This window comes from Siphateles boraxobius, unplaced genomic scaffold, assembly GCF_051911475.1.
Source record: "Siphateles boraxobius isolate OS27281-9 unplaced genomic scaffold, OSU_SipBor_1 46, whole genome shotgun sequence".
Taxonomy (NCBI): Eukaryota; Metazoa; Chordata; class Actinopteri; order Cypriniformes; family Leuciscidae; genus Siphateles; species Siphateles boraxobius.
The window spans coordinates 416,636-437,500 of record NW_027509097.1 but is presented as its reverse complement, the minus strand read 5'-3'; the positions used below and the strand labels follow the sequence as shown (position 1 = coordinate 437,500).

Genomic DNA, 20,865 nt, shown 5'->3' with positions numbered 1-20,865 from the left:
TGTTTCCAGTGTAAGGATGCTCAGGACAGTTTGTCGTTGTAGCGATGGGATTTTCATGCTCTCATGAAGAACCTCTAGAGTGTTTCCTTCCAGCATCTTTATCTCTCTCTCTATCTGGACTGCGGCCAGTGTTTTTTACACCGCGTCTGTTTGAGCTTTCTTTTATTTTTCTCTTTGTTCATGAGGATAGACATCAGCATGTCCCCCGTGGCGCTGTTTTTCATAAATAATCAAATGCAGTACAGCAGCGGGATATGAACATGCTGAGTGGCTGTTTCACAGGGAGATGCTGTCACGGAGCTGCAGGTGTTTTTAAAGTGAACCATTAGTGGTTTACTGGGTAGTTGGGGATCACAAACAAGATCTTGTAGAACAGGGGAGACTTCCTGGAAAGACCAGCCAAGAGCATCATTTACTGACTAGTTTATACTTGTCATCTCTTAAGTTCACGTTGTCAGGCAGTGTTTTTATGAGAGGGACCCCTTCCTGCATTGAGCCTGAGATCAAGATGAGTCCTCTACTGGTTAGTGATGGTTTAGTGCTGGTGTGACTGCTGGGACAGTTTATCCATGCTGTAAAATGGAGCTTGTGAAATTGGTTGAGCATTAAAGGGAGAATGGTATAATCAAAATGTTTTAGCTTGGTATGAGAAACTTTATATAACAGCAAAAGTAGTAATGTTTGATGGAAGTTCTATGAATTGACGTCTTCACATTATCTACATTTACATTTATTCATTTAGCTGACGCTTTTATCCAAAGCGACTTACAATTGCTATATTTCAGAGGTCGCACGCCTCTGGAGCAACTAGGGGTTAAGTGTCTTGCTCAGGGACACATTGGTGTCTCACAGTGGATTCAAACCCGGGTCTCTCACACCAGAGGCATGTGTCTTATCCACAGCGCCATCACCACCCCATATCTATGAAGTTCCACTCTTATGGCACTCTTTTTTTGTTTTGTTTTTACATATTTATGTGGTAATTACTATTTGAGTGAATAATTGAGTGAATTATTTAATACTTTAAAATAAAAAAGTACTTCATGTATTTATTTATTTATTTTAGAAATATTATCTATTCTATAAATATAATCGTTGCGTGACGCCGTCGTGGCTGGTTAGGACAAAAACTCTGATTAACATGGAAATGATATATTATTATTGCGTGTAGTTAGGACACGGTGTTACAGTAATCAAATTTAGATGGAATAAAAGCATGAATTACTTTTTTCCAAAAAAAAAAGATATCGACAGAATAGGTTTTACTTTTGCTAATAGTCAAAGCTGAAAGAAGCAAGATTTGACCACCGTATTTATGTCTTTCAACCCTTCATCAAAAACAGCACCTACCCAAGGAGAGGTTAACTCCTCAGATTTATTTTTGGTGTACTAGTAGACAGTGTTGTGCCTGAATGAGTTCATTGAACAATAGTTCATGAACTTGCGAATATTTTAAGCGAACGTGAACTGAACGTACTGTATTACTGCTTGATGAACGTTACTGTGAACTCGTTCATTCTGGTGTCTGTGAATGGCGCTCTCTCAGTTTAACTTCGTTCAATAGGGTGGCAGATTTCTATAGAGCCTTCCGGCGAAAACCCGGCTAAAACACACCGTAACAGGTAAACTCTTAATATGTAGAGGAAAAAACGCCCAATCTGGCAACACCAGCTGCCAGTGTCGCACCGCGCATGCGTCATCAACACAAAAAGCAGCAAGGAGGCGTCATATGACAGATGAGGATGGGAAAAATCGTACATTTCTGTGCAAACTTTGCCCGTCGATAAAATAATTGCTGTCTGTGGTTCTATATGGACTGTGGAAATAATTTTGAAAAATAATAGCTTGCAGCAACATATGGAAAAAAAGAACTATGAACTGGTTGAAAATCTGAAAGTATGAACTATGAACTGAAATAGTTCATTTTAAAATTTGTGAACTGAACTTTGAACTAGTTCATGTAGAAAGTGAACTTTCCCAACACTGGTAGTAGAATCTGACAGACCAAACACAATTATTTCAGGTTTACTCATTAAACTTTAAAGAATCCCAGGCCTTCACATTAGACAAACAGGTCATAAGTAGGCTACCTCCAGACCATTAGAGTGCAGTGTTATCTGTGTAGCAATGGAACGACAGACCATGCTTCCTGAAAATAGAACCCAATGGGAGCATATATAATGGAAAAAAGAAAAGGAGCTAACATGGATCCCTGGGGAACACCACACGATAAAGGAGCTGCCTCAGACCAATGATCACCAATGTTAACTCTAAAACTTCTATTGGAGAAATATGATTTAAATCATTCAAGAGCACTTCCTTTTATGCCAGCACACTGCTCCAAGCGAGCAAGAAGGTCAGCATGGTACCGTGTCAAAAGCAGCACTCAAATCTAGGAGCACAAGCCCAGCATAGTCCCCAGTGTCACCAGTAGTTAGCAACATATCATTTAAAACCATCGAAAGTGCAGCTTTTGTCGAGTGTAGTTTTATAAAACCTGTTTGAAAGACCTCAAAGAGGTAGAATATGGATGCAGAATATGGTCATGCATTAATATGAATAAGGTATTAATATGTGCTTTATACGTACTAATAAACAGCCAGTATCCTATAGTAAAATGCAATCTAATAAGCAACTAGTTAATAGTGAGAATTGGACCCTAACCCAATATATCTTATATTAATACTAAATATTTATCTTTTTTATTTGGAATGTGATGGGCAAAAAGCTTAATAAAAAAAGTGTGACGTGCTCTTACAGATGTCAAGCTGGTCAAGTAAGGTATTGTGGCTGGTTTAGTGGTTCAGGTGGTGAGGTCAAACCAACATACTAGCATCCAATTCACAATATACTGTAGGCTTGTTGTTTTAGCCGGAAGAGACTAAAGTTGGATGCGTTTGCTTCAGTCCAGGGAAGGGCTGTGTTTTGTGTAAAAGGGGACTTTTCACAACAGCAGATGAAAGATTTGGTGCTCCATTTGCAATGAAAGAAAAAAGACTGTGAGGAAATAGTTATTATTGCGGAGGCTGTCACATCGAGGATTTGTGTAAGACAGAAAACAGCCCCCTGGGTGTTCAGGAGGAGTGCAAGTCCCGTTTGCTTTCACTGTATTGCCGAGGCTTTAGAAGGGGTTTGTGGTTGCTATATTGAAGTGGTTGTGAGCCAAAAATGCATGATTAATTTTAGGAGATGTTTTCTCTCACATCCCCTCAGGTCCAGATGTCAGACAAAGATGCTGTATGTGAACTTTACTTCAGACTCCCACTGGAGATTAAACGTGGTTTGTTGCATCTTGGCGTTGTGAAGTTCTCTGACCTACAAGATCTGCTCAGACGTTTGGTTGAAATACCAGTTCTGAAATTATGGGAAATCTAGTTTATCTAGTTTTCTAGCTAGTTTAAAGTGTACATTATATGTATGTATATAACCATGAGCCACTAACCATGAATGGTTTCTTTTTTAATTACTTTATAAGTCACTTTTTAAGTCTGCTGGCCTCCCTGCCTGAAAAGTGTACAAAATCCACCTAAAACCACCGAAATTTCAGCTTGACCAGACTGGGAGACCAGTTAAGACCAGCTTGGGCTAGTTTAAGCTTAGTTTCCCCCCCAGTGGAGACCAATATGTTATTGCCAAAGGAACTTTCAGGAGTGAGGAATTTCCTCAGAAGTGATGTCAGTTTCGAACACTTAAGTCACTGAAGACTTTCAAGCATCTATATATTCTTTAAACGAACATTTTACTATTTCTGATGGTGTTTCACTTATTCACACAAAGCCAGTGTGTGCATTCACCACAGCGCTTGTATTTTTCTTTCACATTTTGAAAAAGGATTTGTTTCGATTTGCATCTGGAAACAGCATTAGATTTCTGAGCCACCGCTTCATGGTTTTATACCTTTATTATTCAGTCATTTGCTCTCATAAATCCAGTACAAAAGATCTGCCTATAAAGAACAAACACATATAACATAGACGCTCCCAACCACACACTCACTTTATTGACTCTACTGAAGATATATAAATAACAGCATGGATGAAGAGTGTAATAGCTAAAGTTTCTCTCTGCTTTATTGAGCATGTAAATAAGCGCTGGAGCCACGTTCCCTCACCACATCTCTATAACTTTATAATTTACTGACTCTCTTAAACAGCTTCACCACACAAGCAGGAGTTTCTGAAATGAACAAATATGACTTGTTGTTGGATTCGTTGTTGCAGCTCGAGTTCTCTCCTCCATTACCCCGTTTACAAGTGAACATTAAAATCCCTGCTGTGTCGCGCTAGTGTGAAAGAAGCCAGTTACCCGTAGAGGTGTACGACTTTTTCTAAGGACCACCAACATGAAACGGCTACAAACGTGATGACGATTCCATGTGTGTGTCGGTCGTACTCGTAAAACAGTGACGTCAGCGTAGACCCGGCCACTCTGTCACCCAGACTAACCTCTAAACCTGCAGCATTAGGCTTCAGAGGACTGCTTTCAGAAGCAGTTGGTGTTGGATTCAGATCTGTCAAGCTCTGGGCTTGATTATTTAGGATCAGTTTTATTGCCATGGAAATTATGGCTAATTCTACATCAGCCATAAGAAGTACAGCCTAAGCCATGTATTGGGGTGATTTGGTGTAGCGGTTAAAGCTGCAGTCACACTAAACTCTGTGTTCCATTGACTTCAATTCATAACGCAAACGTGGGAGAGATGAGTGTAAAAATAATAATATCTCTATTCAGTGAGGACACATGATCAAAAATAACATTAAAGACATTTATAATATTTTTATTTAGAATAAATTATGTTCTTTTCAACTTTCTATTCGTCAAAGAATCCTGAAAAAATGTTTCACTGTTTCCACACAAAAAAAAACGCAGCAGCGCACATCTGTTTTCATTATTGATAATAATATTAAATGTTTCTTGAGCAGCAAATTATTATATTAGAGTGATTTCTGAAGGATCATGTGACACTGAAGACTGGGGTAATCATGCTGAAAATTCAGCTTTGCATCACAGGAATAAATTACATTTTAAAATATATTCACATAGAAAACAGTTATATTAAATTGTACTATTTTTCACAATATTACTGTTTTATTGTGCTTTTGATTAAGCAAATGGAGCCTTGTTGTGCATAAGAGACGTCTTTCAAAAATATTACTTCAAAAATCTTACCAACCCCAAACTGTTGAATGAAAATATTGAGCAAAATTTAATTTTGGTCAGTGAGTCATATATTAGATAATAAACTTTTCAGGATACTGTATTTTAAAAAATAATAATTTAAAATCCAAATAAGCTTGACATATCTTTATTGGAAAGGGTTTAAACAAAGTTTTTTTTATTCTCGTTCAATGAAACATAAAAAAATATTGCATAAATAATGCAATGTCTGTAATGTAAGACTCCTGAGACAGTGCTACAGGGAGACCAGCTGATCTCAGTCCTTGCAGAGCCGGACCACGTGTAACTGCGCACGCGCGCGTGTGTGTGTGTGTTTGTGTGTGTGTGTCTTTCTCAGTCCATGAAGATGAGATGCACTGTAGCACTTAGATATTGATCCCACTCTGTTCAGGGACTCATTATTTACAAGTTAATGTCTCATTTGTTGAATCTTTTTTTATGTTCGTACAAATATGAAGACATGTTAAGAAATTAGCTGGAAACAAAGCAGTAGAAAGTGAGAGGATGTTTATTTTTTCTCCAAAAATGACAAAACATGCACATATACAATGAAGGATGGTGGCCATCCTGTCTCTGTTTGTTTGAGTGTTTCAGAGAGTCTGTAACTGTGCTGACCAAGGCATTTCACAATGTTATCAGTCCACAGTGTCTGTTCCTTTTCACAGTGTGTTCTGCGTGTGGGAAACCCTAGTATCAGACATAAAGCAGAGCTGAGATGATAATCTACAGACCCGCTCGTTGTAACTCACGCACACTCCGCTTCATTCTGCGAGCGAGACAGCGAGGTCTGTCCATGAGCCCAGAACAGAGGGACTTTGAGGTCTGATTGTGGGTCAGATGGGGTAAAAATGTGAAATACATCCAAAACCTACAGTGAACTATGCTGCGTAAAGTCTGCCTTGAAATCTGGCAATGCTTTACTTTTGGAACAGCTATCATGTTGGATGTGTGCCTATGATGCCTTACAATTTAAAATGCAAATCAACAAATCTCTTGATTTGGAATAGTTGATTTCAACTATAATCTTTTAATTTCTCACTTGCACTCATTATAACCCAAGAAGATATGTATGTATTATAAAGAGGATGTTTCAGTTGTTTATAAAGATTTAATGAAGACAAATAATGTCCGGCGGTAGCATGTAGATGCTAGTGAACTTGTTTTGACTAGCGTGGCTTCCTGCACGTCTAAATCTCGTTCTGTGAATTTGTAATGTAAACTACACTCTTAACAGCTCAGCTGTCTCTGCATAATAAAGTGTTTTCGTGCATGATTAACCAAATGTACTGCTGGTTTTATTCTGTAGTGAGCTTCTGCTTACAGAAAACTAACCATGAAAATTTAAAATAAAATAATAAGTGTGTTTACATACATATATATATATATATATTATATTATATAGTATATTATATACACTATATACACACAAGAAATGTAACAATATTTTTAATATTATTAAAATAATATTTTTGTTTATAATTTTGAATGTATGTGTGTACACACACACACACACACAAACACACACACACACACACACACACACACACACACACACACACACACACACACACACACACACACACACACACACACACACACACACAAACAAACAAACAAACAAACAAACACACACACACACACAAGAAATGTATTGTTATGGCTCAAAAATAAAAAGTAAAACTGCTTACAATACCGTTTACTGTCTGTGATTGACATTGATTTAAAAAAAAAAGAATAAATGGCTTTGTTTATACTTGATTTACTTTTTATTTGATTTATGCTGAACGAAAAAAATAATAAATAAAATGCAGTATTAAAGTAATAAAAACTATAAAAGAAAAAAAAAAACACTGGCCAGGAAAAGATTGAATGTAAGCAGCGACCTTGTGTGAGATGAAATCAGTCTTCACAGATTGTTGTGAGAGAGAAAGTAGAGATCAGCTGTGCATTTTCATTTGAGTGAGAAATATGATGCCGTTTACAAGTCGATATTTAACAGTTTTATGGTGACCTTTCAGTTATTTTAAACTATATTTACAGACTGCGTGTCGTCTCTTGTGGCTGAACTTCACAGTGTGTATGACTCATTTACATGCGATGTCACTTTTATGTATGATGGATGAGGCCACAAGAACAGCTTCATTAGGTCATTATAGAGGTCTGATCTGAATCGAATCAGGCCTGTAATAGATGGTTACAGTTTCCAGGGAGATTGTTGTCAGGGCAAACCTGATGTTTGGAAGCATCGATTAACAATGTTGTTCACTGCGTCTCTGCAGGCTTCAAATACAAACGCAATGAGATTTTTATAAAGCATGGATTGAAGAAAGAAAGCTTATAGGGATTTTAAATAAGTAATGCTCAGCAGGGTTAGTCTGTGAATCAGCGATGTCGTCAGTCAATGAAAAGTCTAGGCCGAAGAGTTGTTGTTTACTTTAAGGTGGAGATGTCATGTACTTGTTTTTCTTCTTTCAGCCGCCTATCCGAGTCAACCCGATACACTAAACACGCTGGAGCATTATGATGTGATTGAACCACAACTGCTCATTGGAGGACAGCAGAGACCGGTTAGTCTCATCCAGTCAATGGTAAGTCACTGTTAAAATCAAGCCCCCAGGTTCTGTCTATTTCAATATCTTGTTTATTTGTTTTTTTTTATGTTCATCTTTCTTTAATGTGGGATGTTGCAAATGGTTGCAAAGTTCCAAAGCACAAAGTCAACCCAAATGGAGTTATTCTCAATATCAGTGTCACCGTTTCTAAACTCCATTGTTGCCTTGAGTTTTTTTTTTCTTTTTGGGGAACAAACACGTCACAATATTCCTAATTTAAATAATTCATACGCAGAATAAAGGGGCGGGGTCTGGTTGATTTAGTTAGTAGTGTGTTGAAACTAGGGGTGGCACGATCCGCTTTTTTTGCCTCCGATACCGATTCCGATACCTGGGACTCAGTATTGGCCGATACCGATCCAATCCAATACTAAAATAATAATTAAAAAAACAGTGCCAAATTACCTAATAAACTGTATCTGTATGCCTCACTGTGGGGAAGAGACTGGGATTATTCTTTTGTTAAAGGCATCAAAGCTTGACTTAAACATTATTTTCCTTACTTTGTAAAACAATACGGACAAAATATATACTATATAATTAAAATACATTTATTTTAAACTTTTAAGCGCAACTTTTTAATGAAGCAGCAACATATGATACATAGATTGGACAGAACAACTAAGGCTATCAATAAACTGCCATTGCGCAAAAGTATTGTAATATGAAAGGCTCCAATTCAGAGCGGAACGAAACCTTATGCGCTTCCCGTGCGCAGAATGATGCGCTCGAAGCAACATGGAGTCACGGCGCGCAGCGCGTCGCATTGAAAAGTTCAAAGCACAAAAGTAAGATATACATATATTTCTTTATTTATTCATTAGTTTGAGCCTTTTAACAGTTTTAAATTTCAGTTAATGTGCGTGTGAAGAGCAATTATATCGCTCTCTACTCCAGTGTTGTGATCACTGAGGAGTTGTGTTGTGATCTAACAGACACCCGGTTGAAAGTAACATGTGAAACTCCAGCACGTTAAAGTCCTTTTATGCAAACCATAGACCTTTATCTACATATCTACAGTATAATAATAGGAACATTGACTCATCTTGGAGAGAGTTTCATCGTGTTGACTGTTTTACCCAATATTATCTGTCTGCAGTCCCGGAGGCTGCATTTTCAGGACCCCACTTCTAGGACCGCATTTCTAAGACCCTAGTTTTTTGTGACAGCGCCACCTACCGAGTCGAAGAACCGCAGTCCCAGGAACGCATTTCCAGGACCCTAGTTTTGGAGGACCGAAAAAAGTGCCACCAATGCAATATTTCCACCCAGTTTTAACTACATTAGAGTGTTTTTTTTTCTTTCAAGTTTTATTACACCCAAATACTACTTTCTTTATTGCAATTAAACCAGGTTCCTAGGAATGTTGAGAAATTATTGGGTCTAAGTAGCATATAATAACTCAAGTAAAATAAACAAGGAATCATTTTATAGTCTTTTCAGTCACTATCGACCACATTTTCAAGTACAGAGGGAAGACAAGGATGACTCTGGGGGTAGATTTAAGATTTTGTATTTTACAAAATAATATAAAACACCTGAACTTGAACACACAAAATATTTTACAAAATAATATATAACTGAAATTGAACACACAAAATATTTTACAAAATAATATATAAAAACTGAAATTGAACACACAAAATATTTTACAAAATAATATATAACTGAAATTGAACACACAAAATATTTTACAAAATAATATATAACCACTGAACTTGAACACACAAAAAAACAAATTTGATCATGACGTGAACCACATAGACAGAACTTCAATGGATGGACAAACACATGGACAACATCATCACTGACTCCTAAGAGAGAGAAAGAGAAGTGATTTAAATAAGGAACATTTAGTTGAACATGTTCTACTCTCTAATTTTAAATTTCATATTTAAAAGATCTTAGTTACCACAGAGGAATGATAATGATAAAAATAATGATATCAATCTCCATACCAATTAATTTTCATAATACAATTATTGCATACTGTTCAAAGATTTGAAAAAAAAAAGGATTTCGATGTTCTCGGAACAAAGGTTCTAGAAACACTCATGTCGTTTCTTGAAAAACATTTTTAAGTTAATTTCATATAAATAAATAGACATAAATTTGGCCTAAGCCTAGTGCTTAACCAATTTATTTATTTATCTTTTGTCATACTATTGCCTACCCTGAGCTGTGTCCTTGATAGCACTTCATATAGAGTACAGTATACAGTAAATGACACAATCTAACACGTGGGATTTCAATTATTATAATGGCCTCTCGGATATGTCTGACTATTAAAATGTCATATGTCTCAACCAACTTTATAAAACCATGTCAAAATGAAGAGACGTACACATAACATGTATTGTGGGTAACGTTAAACAGGCTGACTGTGAGCACGTGACAGTGAAAAGATTAAGATTATTTTAACTGAATTAAAATGGAAAAACAATGAGTAATAAACAAGCTTTCAGAACAAACATGCTAACATGCTAGTTATTGTGCTGTAAATAAGTCAACACAGGCTTATCATGCAACAGTTCCGTTAAATGAACGTGCTAACAATTCATTTTCCAGCATTAGAGGCTAATATATGATGGCTATGCATTCAAGACTGTTCAGCAAATCACCAGCACGTTGGCAACATTAACTTTCCAATGAAATGCATCAAAATTGTTTTTAAAGTTAAACAAATAAAAATTGATTCGCATTTGATACTCACACTCTGAATGTCATTCATCTTCGCTGGTCCTCTAATTCGATAGGTGGCGTTGTCACTAAAAACGTAGGGTCCTAGAAATGCGGTCCTAGAAGTGGGGTCCTGAAAATGCAGCCTCCGTGTCTGCAGGCAGATGCTACTCGTTTTACCCGAGCGCGACGCGCTGTTTGAGTGCTGAGAATGACTGACAGCCGCAGCGGAGGGAAGCACTTAGGTGAAGATTAATTTAACGATTTAAATCTGTACCTCACATTAAACTATATGTAATGGCTTCAGAAATCTTGGAATACAGTACACGAAAACATTATAGTGCTTTATAATGTTTTTGTGCCTTTTGTGTTGTATAACAATAACATACGTAGGCTATACAATATCGGATCGGATTTGGATGGTCTCGTCTGGCGATACCCGATCTGGCAAATATTGCTAGTATCGGAGCAATACCGATACTGAGTATCGGATCGGCGCACCCCTAGTTGAAACTCACGGTTATGGTAAGGGATGGGACATATTCCAAACACGCTAAAAGCGCTTGACCAATCACAACACACTGATCCAGCCAACCAATCAGAGCACAGTGTGCTTTTCAGAAGGAGGAGCTTCATAGAGACAGGAACTAAACAGAGGATTACTGACAGACTGGGAAGAGAGGAGCTGCAACAATGAAGAATATGGGGGAAATAATGTGTTTCAAGCATGAAAAAACTAAATTAAGACTTTTTAAATATAGCATATAGGCATACGTGCTCTTTAAATGGGTTGCATATGCCATTATAGACATATTGCATTATCAATACAAGGTCTTGACCAAAAATTGATGCACCTCTTGATGGAAATAAATTTTGTGATGTTATTTCCATCGAGAGGTGCATTCATTTTTGAAAGATCTTGTATTGGCAATGCAAGAGTCCAGCACTCTGTAAAGTCTCCTCCAGCACATCCCAAAGACTTTCAATGAATTTAAGGTCTGGACTCATAAGTGCAAATTCATGTGTGAATATGATTATTCATGCTCCTCCCAACCATTCTTTCACAGTTTGAGCCTGATGAATCTTGACTTTGTCATCCTGGAATATGGCCATGATGTGTTTTCCTACATTGTTGTTTAAGAAATGAAAAGCTACACACTCCATCAATTAGGTTTAGAAGAACTTTTGTCAAACATGTTAGAAACATAATAATCACTGGAATAATGATCCAGTCTCTTAAGCATTTGCCATTTTAAATCCAAACAGCGTCCGGGCAGTGTATGTTGACAATGAAGTTAGACTTTGAAGATAAACGTGTTTAGTACAAACTATGATTACATGCCTGTTCTTTTTTGAACAAGGAGTGAGTTTGAACAGTTTGATATGTTTTGGGAAGCAGCGAACAGACCTGCCTGTGAGGGAACATGAGTCCTGGAGGGGAATTGTTGCTTTTATCCTTAATGAAAAACATTTCTCAACCAATTTATGGAATGAAGACAAGCAGGACTGTTTTGAAGCCCATTTGTTTGTTAATTTATTTACTTGGAGTGTGTTGTTTTCTTACTGGAGTTTATAAAAGGTTTTATAGACAATTTTGTACATGTGTACTGCCGTGAGCAACAATCATTAAGAGTAAATCAGACCACCTAGGGATCTCTGTGTGTGTGTGTGTGTGTGTGTGTGTGTGTGTGTGTGTGTGTGTGTGTGTGTGTGTGTGTGTGTGTGTGTGTGTGTGTGTGTGTGTGTGTGTGTGTGTGTGTGTGTGTGTGTGTGTGTGTGTGTGTGTGTGTGTGTGGATTATAAATCCTGAGATTGTGGGGAACAGCCAACGGTCCCTGGGTAATGGGGTTAATAAACGTACTAAATAATGCTTATTTGAAAATGTAAAAATGCAGAAAGTTTTCTGTGATTAGGTAGGTTTAGGGGTAGGGTTAGGGATAGGGGTTAGAAAATCCTGTTTGTACAGCATAAAAACCCTTATACATATGAAGAGTCCCCACAAAGATACCAGAACCTAACATAACCAAACATAAATTATTATTATGACAGACTTTATCACCCTCAGGTGAGAGGTGTTTTTCACCCAACCCATATGACTTTCATAGGACCACAAAAGAATAAATCTTTACACAATTTTCCCATACAATCACAATTCATAGTAACCACTTCTGTCAAGGTCAAAAAAGGAGAAAAAGTGTCATTAAAAAAACACAAAATCACATTTATCTCCAATTATATATTTTAAGGAGCAAACACCAATGTTAATCTCTAAACATCCTGTCCCTTAATTTTTTTAGTTCAGTGGACCCTTTTATTTTGTTTTCAAATCATTTTAATTTTAATTTTTTATTTTGGAGCTTGAGAGTTGCTGTTACTTTGAACTGGCATTTTTAAAATGGAATGATGATGATTGAAAGATCATAAAATAAACGTTCCTCAAAACCTGATTCATCATATACTCACATTTTAATATGATTTTTCTATAAAATGGATAATCAAGTAAACCTAAATTGCTTCAGTAATGTAAGTGTTCATCTTGAAATATTACCAATAATTAACAATATAAAACTGTAGACTTTAAAGGGTTAAAATTGATCTTGTGTTCCACAGGGAAAATAACAGCAACATGAGAGTGAATAAATGATGGCAGTACAGGTGAATTTAGCTGAATTATTCCATTTAACTTGGTCATTGTAAAATGCACAAGTTCTTCTTTTACAGCCCTTTTAGATTTGCATTTTTCCTTTTATTTGTGGTGTTTTGGCATTAATAGGAAAGTCAAGGGAGGCTGTCGCTACAGGAAAAGATAGTATTTGAAATGTAGAAATGTATCGGGACATGACACAGTCTTGACCCCCATCATCACAATCAAGCATATGCGCCATCCGCTGCGCTAAGGCTTCAACTTTACATGTGTTTTTCAGATCACTGTTCTTCTTCATGACCCAGTTGGCATCGGCTCACTGACTGACACAATGACAGTTCTCCTGTACAGTTTCCTGGAGCAGCGCAAAAACATCCCTGAATACTCCCACCACACACCAAGGCTTTTTAGGGATGAGACTTTTCAGCTGGAATGCTGAGTTTTATTTTTGTGAGACATTTCTTATATATACTGACACTTTAAACTTTTGTTTCGTCCCTTTTTGCTTCAGTCCTCCAATGGCTGTTTAGATCCTCCAGTTGATCTTCGATCAAATCAAGATGGGAGGTAATGTTATTGTTGGAGACCAGTGATTATTCAGTAATGCGAGTCTCTCTTGTTCCTTTGCAGTAGATTTATTAATTGATGATGGAGTTTTTGACTTTTCAACTGATTTGTTAACTGACTCTTTCTGTAGGCATCCAGTAGGGGGATAATGAATACTTATATAAGCCAGTGTCAGTCACGTCTCAAAGCTTTGTCGAGTTTTTTTCGTACTTTTTGGACTCTTGCAGTGATTTATCTTTGAAACCTCTCGGAGGAACCCTTACAATGGTGTTAAATTTGCTCCATTTGTTTGCTTAACTATGGATTTATGGAGGTCAAAGTTGTTAGTGGTGGTTTTGTAACCAAGGGAAATCCATAAGAGCTTCAACCCCCAAATGTCTTCTCGTCAGAGATTTATACATGCAAGAACATACGAACCCACAAACTAACAACTTATTCCATGTGGTTTAATCATTTTTCAACCAAGACATTGAATGTTACATTCATGTGTTCAATAAAGCAATAGGCCACAAGATGACGTACATTACAACGATTTTACCATGGGAAAGAGTTTGGAATCCCGTATTTTACTTGGGTTTCCCTGTTTTTCATTACTTGGATGAAGGTCAGCCAATATTCTAGGTCAAGTTTGTGCTAAACACTTAGCAAACGTTCCCTCACGATCTGATTTACCTTGTGTGAATTTGTCACGGCTGTAACCGTGCATTGACATACATATGCAATGACGCATGGAGCTCTTCATGTTAGACAGATGATTCATGCTTATTTCTGCTGTATTTTATCAACGCCTGGCTGGTTTAAATCCATTTCCCTCAGAGCCTCGGCGTAAATCTGCCGAAGTTTCAGACTTACAGAGCGTGAAGAGAATTAATGTCAGAGAGAATTGAAACATAAAACTAATCCTGACAGCTATAGACCTACAACACAATGGCGGATTCATTTTATCCTGCATTAAAGCCCACTCAAAGCTGGAAATATGCTTTCTCTCGCTGTCTATAGGCCTTGCATTGTCTGTTACGCAGCAGTTGGACTTCATCTTCCACGAATATAACCACTAACAAAACATGAAACGGCTATTGCAACCCATTTCACTTTCTAAATATTTAATGAGAATAAAAATGTTGGACCACATATTTATTATTCAGTCTATCGGGAATATGCGTTTTTGTACTGACCACTTTTAACATGGTCATTGACTTCAGTTAATATAACTGTGTGAATAAACCAGCTCTTTTATTCACACTATCATTAAGTCATGCAACTGAATCCATAAACCCTCACATAACATTTCAAATTATTATCAATAAATCAAAACTAAGTAAATGTTGAAAAGCAAGCGACTAGACTCTTTGACAGTTTGAAGTGTGCTGAGAAGGGTTCACCATCACAACATGGTGTCCAGAAGTGTCACAGGTGTGAGTAATTATGTAATCAACCAATCAGTCGCCATCTTTTCAAGTGGCAATCAATCAATTATGACAACCAGGGTTATACGGGTAGATGCAGATGAAATGCTAATGCAGCCACAGGTGTTTAATGAGACGGTTTAGTCAATTTTTTTTTAATCTGAACTTAAAAAATGGAAACTTTGAATGTTGTTTTGGCCATTAATTTACACGACAACTGCGTTTTAGGGGGCCTGCAAATGTTTGAAGGCGTTTTTGTCTCTGAAGTTGTTTTTAAAAACGCTAATATTATCTAGTGGTGGGCAGATCGAGGCTACGTGAAACACTGAAACAGTTGAAGCAAATGTGCCATATTGTGTTGAGGTTTCGAAACAATCCGACACCCGTCTCCACGGTGACCCCTAGTGGTCAGAAGAGTGTAAATGCAACAAATACCTTGGCCATAAAAACACCTTTTGCAAAAAAAAATTGGAAGTAAAATCTTTCAAATGCAAATATCTTATCATCTAATAAGAGTATCAAGTGTCTATATGTTCTTTTATCAATTGTCAGGGTTTGTTTTGTTTGTTCTATGAATGGCTTAGCTAACAGGCCAATAAGAGACTAACTGCAATTATTCATTGTAATCATATTAACGTCAAAATTAAAACGTCTACAAATGTATAAAACTGATCAGAGATCAGGTAATACCCACATACACTTGTTCACTGGTTCTCAGTGACTCCTCATGATTCATGGGTTGACAGAGATCATCGCCCCCAGTGGTGAACCATTGAAATTTCGAAGTGTTTCGGAACGGTTATGACGTAATGAAGCCTCATTTACTGAAACCACGTGACTCTGGCAGTTTGATACACGTGTCGAACCATTGATTCGGAACAAAAGATTCGTAAAGGTTTTGAAGCTTCAGGAAGCAGTGTTTTGAAATTGCCATCACTACCATTATCGCATTTGTGAAAACGTTCTGTGCATGTGTATTACGTGTTCAGTCTATATGCATGTATTTTTTCTTACAAAGTGACATCGCCATCTACTGGCCTGGCAGCAGAATACCCCATTTTTGGTCGTTTCCGTGGATCCATGTGAACGGGGATCGTTTTGACAACATTGTTGCCTGTACACGAAAAAAGCTTCCGTTTTTAGTACATATATATATATCTTTGTGTCTTTGTCTGATTTTAGGGTCATCCTGGATCACTGAAGGTGTTGATTGAAGTGGACGGGGAGCAACTGCTACTTGCTTTACAAAAAAATGAGTAAGTCTATCATTATTTTCTCTCTTTACCAAATACAAGGTACCATGGTACAATGATGGTAACAGAAGGTAATACCATGGCACTTTGATATACAGTATACTATTGCAGCAGGGGTTTTAAATCTTATAAATGCCACGGACCCCTAAATATGATCAAATGACTCCCCTCATATAATTTAAAAGGCAGATATATATTTGTATATATATAAAGACAAATTTAAACTGTGGGAAAAAAATAATATTGTAAATATTATTTGATTTGTTTTCTATTACATTACTATGTTTTGTCCCCAGTCCCTATAGTTTGATTATTTGTTCCAATGTTCTATTATTTATTTGATTTATTTAAACTTTTTTAAATTGTAATTATTTATTTTATATAATATCTTATTTAATTTTACTTCATCATTTATTTTTACATGTTTTAAACTGTTTTCTTTTAAAATTGTCTACCACCTCTTTCCAGACACTTTAAATAAATGCTATTATTTCTTATGTAGGCTACACCCACTTTTGTTTCATCCTAATCTAAAACCATTTTTGAGGTATAAATGTATCTGTATCTGGTGGTTCATTTTGTCTGTATATGTAACACTTTCAAACAGAATCTGAACCTTTTCCCATTTTTATTTTATAACCATTCTGACTTACTAAATGACAGTAGTCTATTGTAGGAATTGTGGGGGTTTTACCATAGTTTTGACTATTAAAAAGGTTGAAAACATGCATGTAATATATTTGTATGAGGATAAATTAAATAAGAAACTTTTTGCAATTTAAATAAGATATACTATGTGGCCAGAGTTTGTGGACTCTCTTATATAACATCTATATTATGGGCTTGTCAATTCTTGCATTGTTGTGCTGCTCAGAATAAAATATTGAATATCGAAGCTATAAGTTCAATGTATATATATATATATATATATAATAAGTATTTGAGTATTACATAAGATATTGTAGTATATCCTGCTAAAGGTTGATCTGAAACTGTAAGTGTGTTTCTGAAGTGAAAGAGCAGCATGAAGCGGTCAGTCAGGTCGGCGTAATGAAGCTTGTGTCAAACGAACCCTCGCCAGCTCTGTTTTTGAATGCAAATGAACATTTGCTCTGACAGATTCATGCTGGGAGCGACAAATCTCCACAACAGTGTCTAATTACTGAATCCACCGCAGAGGGAATGACAAACGTGGACGCCCGTGTTGTGCAGCATATCATGTAGAAAGCCAGACAGGCTGCAGGGGAGTGTGTTTCTGAAGGGTAGACGTAAGCTGAGGTCACCGCGTGAGCAGGAACTCACCTCTGATTTTATTCAGGTTGACATTGATGTTCACGGTGAGAGTGATTGAGAACCTTTCTCTGGTAACACAGAGTGTGTGTGTGAATATGAACCAGAGCGTGAAGAGGAAAAAAAGAAACATTCTGACTGAGGGCTGCGCCCGAGTTAAACTTGCAGGGGGTGAAATATACAGTGTTGGTGACCTTGACGTTATAGACTTCTCAGAGACTTCATTCACTGTGCTGCCAAATGCGGCAAAGATCTCGTTTTCCTTACCAGACAGTACACTAAAATCGCTTTTTCAGTTCTGATCTATGCCACTTACTGTAATATTTTGAAATATTTTGTTTCCTATTTGAATATATTTTAATTTTTTCCTGTGATCAAAGCTGGATTTTCAGCATCTTTACTCCAGTCTTCAGTGTCATGATCCTTCAGAAATCATAATATGCTGATTTGCTGCTCAAGAAACATTTCTGATTGTTAGCAATGTTGAAAGTAGTTGTGCTGCTTCATATTTTTGTGGAAAACAGTGAATAGAAATTTTAAAAGAACAGTATTTATTTGAAATAGTATTTTTTTGTAACTAAAATTATTTTGGTTTGGGTGGGGGGGGGGGTCGGGGTGCAATAACTGTTAGGCTATTGGTAGATTATCGGTTCACGTGCCGCCAGGCGCTAGCCTGGGTGATATGTCACAGATATGTCACGTCACATTTAAAAGCGCCAAAATGGTATTGGTTGTTTGAATTTCGTAATAAATTGACAGAATCTGAGAGCTGAGAATTTGTTTCATATCAAAAGTAACCTGCTTGTCTGTCGCGGTGTCAGTGTCCTCTTTGCTTCGCAATTTTTCTCTGAGTGAGAAAATGGATGTGTGGCGTGAGAGCGTGTGAAAAGGGTCAATTTCGTGAGTCTCACGGTGAATGCATGACAGTTGGCAGCTCTGAGAGCCTGTTTTCCACACAACTTCAACTTCAGTGTTATTGTGACTTCTGGCTGATGTTGGAAGTGGTCAGACAGTGTTGTGTGGAAATGAAGTCCAGCATGTGTAATACTGTATAAGGAAGAGAAAGCGAGTGTGAGTCTCCTGCTCCAGTGAAGCTGATGAATTCCAGTTGTTGAAACTGGATGAAGCAGAGCAGAGTAAAAAAAAAACATTTGTCAAATGAAATTATCAAAATCGAAAGTTCATATTTGTTTTTCATCCTCTCTGATTCCAGCACAAGAAGTTGTAGGAAATGGTCAAGCACGTTCATTTAAGGAGTCACAGCATTTATTTCTTTCATAAGCAGCAATCAAGCACGTGCCATGATCGTTTAATGTCAAAATGCATGATGGTAATATGACATTTGACACACACTGAAGCAGGTCAATGTATGTTTTGCATTTGCATTATGTAGGAAACAATAGCGTAACACGAGTCCTGTGTTGAGTTAGAGAGACTCAATAGAATATTATATTTAAAGGTCATACTAATATATAGTTGACAGGATATGATAAGGTGAATTAAATAGTCACAAATGTCTGAATGAGCCCCTCATTCTTAGTTCATCTAGATAACTTCATGAATTCAATTTATTCTTTATTTTATTCAAAGCCCCTAATTAAGTTGTATAAGTAAATTTAATTTATGTGAATAACCTGAACTGGAAATGAAGTTAAAATTGGATCTTATCCTCTTTAAAGAACAGAACAAAGTACATTATTCATCTGCCTAGTCAAATGCAAAAGTGTAATTTGTTTGCCCAGTGGGACGGCATCACTCCGGTAGTTTCTGAGGTTGTAGGGAATATTGAACTGTAGGGTGTTTATGGCGTTACGCTGTTGCACTAACTATGATTTTGGTTATTAGGGCTAAAATGTCACACATTAATATACAAAAAATTCTAATGCAATAATGCAATAGGGCTAACTCTTACCTTAGTTTTTTTATATATAGTACTTTGAAAAATGCTTAGGCACGTTAGTATATTCGCCAAAAAAACATATATTTTAAGCCAGTTATTTATATCTTTTGCTGTAGTGTGTCAGTAGGAAATATCAGTTTACATTTCCAAACATTAATTTTGCAATTAGTTGTAATAATCCAGTGAGATTTTTGTCTGCACAAGGAATCTGAAAACAGCCGGTATGATCTGATCTCACTATTGTTGAGTCTCTCTGTGATTACATGAAGAAACAGAACAAACTGAGACTAAATCCTGAAGAACTGCAGCAACGTCTCCAAGACGCTTGAAGAAACCTTCCTGCATTAAAGTGTGTTGGTGTTTTAGTTTGTTGGGTAGTATCTTTCTGCATACTCATGTTGCAAAAAATCTAATTTAGATATGTAATCTTCAATGTATTTAAGCAAAACAAAAGCCTGCTATACTCAGGACGAGAGGAAGTGATTTTTGGACTGTTCCCATGGTAACAAGGGGGCGTGTGAGATAGAGACAGAGGGGTGGAAAAGAAGACAACCTCTGTGAAAAGCATCTCATGAGCGCTGTAGACGTGTTATTATCAGAGACATGACCTCTCTATGTGCCAGACAGGAGAACAAGGCCTGCACAACACCTTCTCACATTATCATGAAGCGATAAAGCTGAACGTATGATGAATATGGACTCCTGGAAAGCGTTTCAGAAGAAACACAGAGGCTGATCCACAGGAACATTAGAAGGGAAGATAAGATCCGGCTCTGTTGGAAATACTCTCTCTCTCTCTCAAACACACACACACACACACACAAACGCACGCAACTTAATCAAATATACTATGTAAACTTAATCCCAAATGTGTGTGAAAGAGCGGCGACCCAACACCATACAAATGGATAGTTGGATAGTTTTATTCAGTTTAAACAGTTTACAGTTGTGTGTGTGTGTGTGTGTGTGTGTGTGTGTGTGTGTGTGTGTGTGTGTGTGTGTGTGTGTGTGTGTGTGTGTGTGTGTGTGTGTGTGTGCGTGTGTGTGTGTGTGTGTGTGTGTACTGTGGATGGATGGAATGAAAAAATGATGGGTAACAATTCACCAAAAGGTTTCATTAGTCAAAGCTGCATTCTGTACCTTTTTTGGGTTCAAAATTATCCAAAATAAATGTTTGAGCAAGTACATAACCAGCCAATGTTCAAAACTCTCTTCTTGCCTTAGCTCGATTCAAAACAGTAAGCTTGTAATAATGTTTTTAATTCCAGCATGTCTTTGCGTCATTACTTCACATCTGTACGCATAAAGAAGGAGTCTCGGCTAGTCGGCTATGAGT

The 20,865-nt window shown here is 37.0% G+C and overlaps 1 protein-coding gene across 4 annotated transcripts in view; it reads left to right on the top strand.

Annotated features, from left to right (window-relative positions):
* Nucleotides 1-20,865, top strand: part of adam12a (ADAM metallopeptidase domain 12a) — a 118,527-nt gene that overhangs the window by 12,064 nt on the left and 85,598 nt on the right. For all 4 annotated transcript variants that reach the window (XR_013194379.1, XR_013194378.1, XR_013194377.1 and 1 more), the window contains exons 2-3: nt 7,654-7,766; nt 16,269-16,342. Coding sequence is in view for 1 of the 4 variants with exons in the window: in XM_077200236.1 (XP_077056351.1) it covers nt 7,654-7,766; nt 16,269-16,342 (187 nt within the window). In the remaining 3 variants the exon portion in view is untranslated. The remainder of the gene's footprint in view (nt 1-7,653; nt 7,767-16,268; nt 16,343-20,865) is intronic.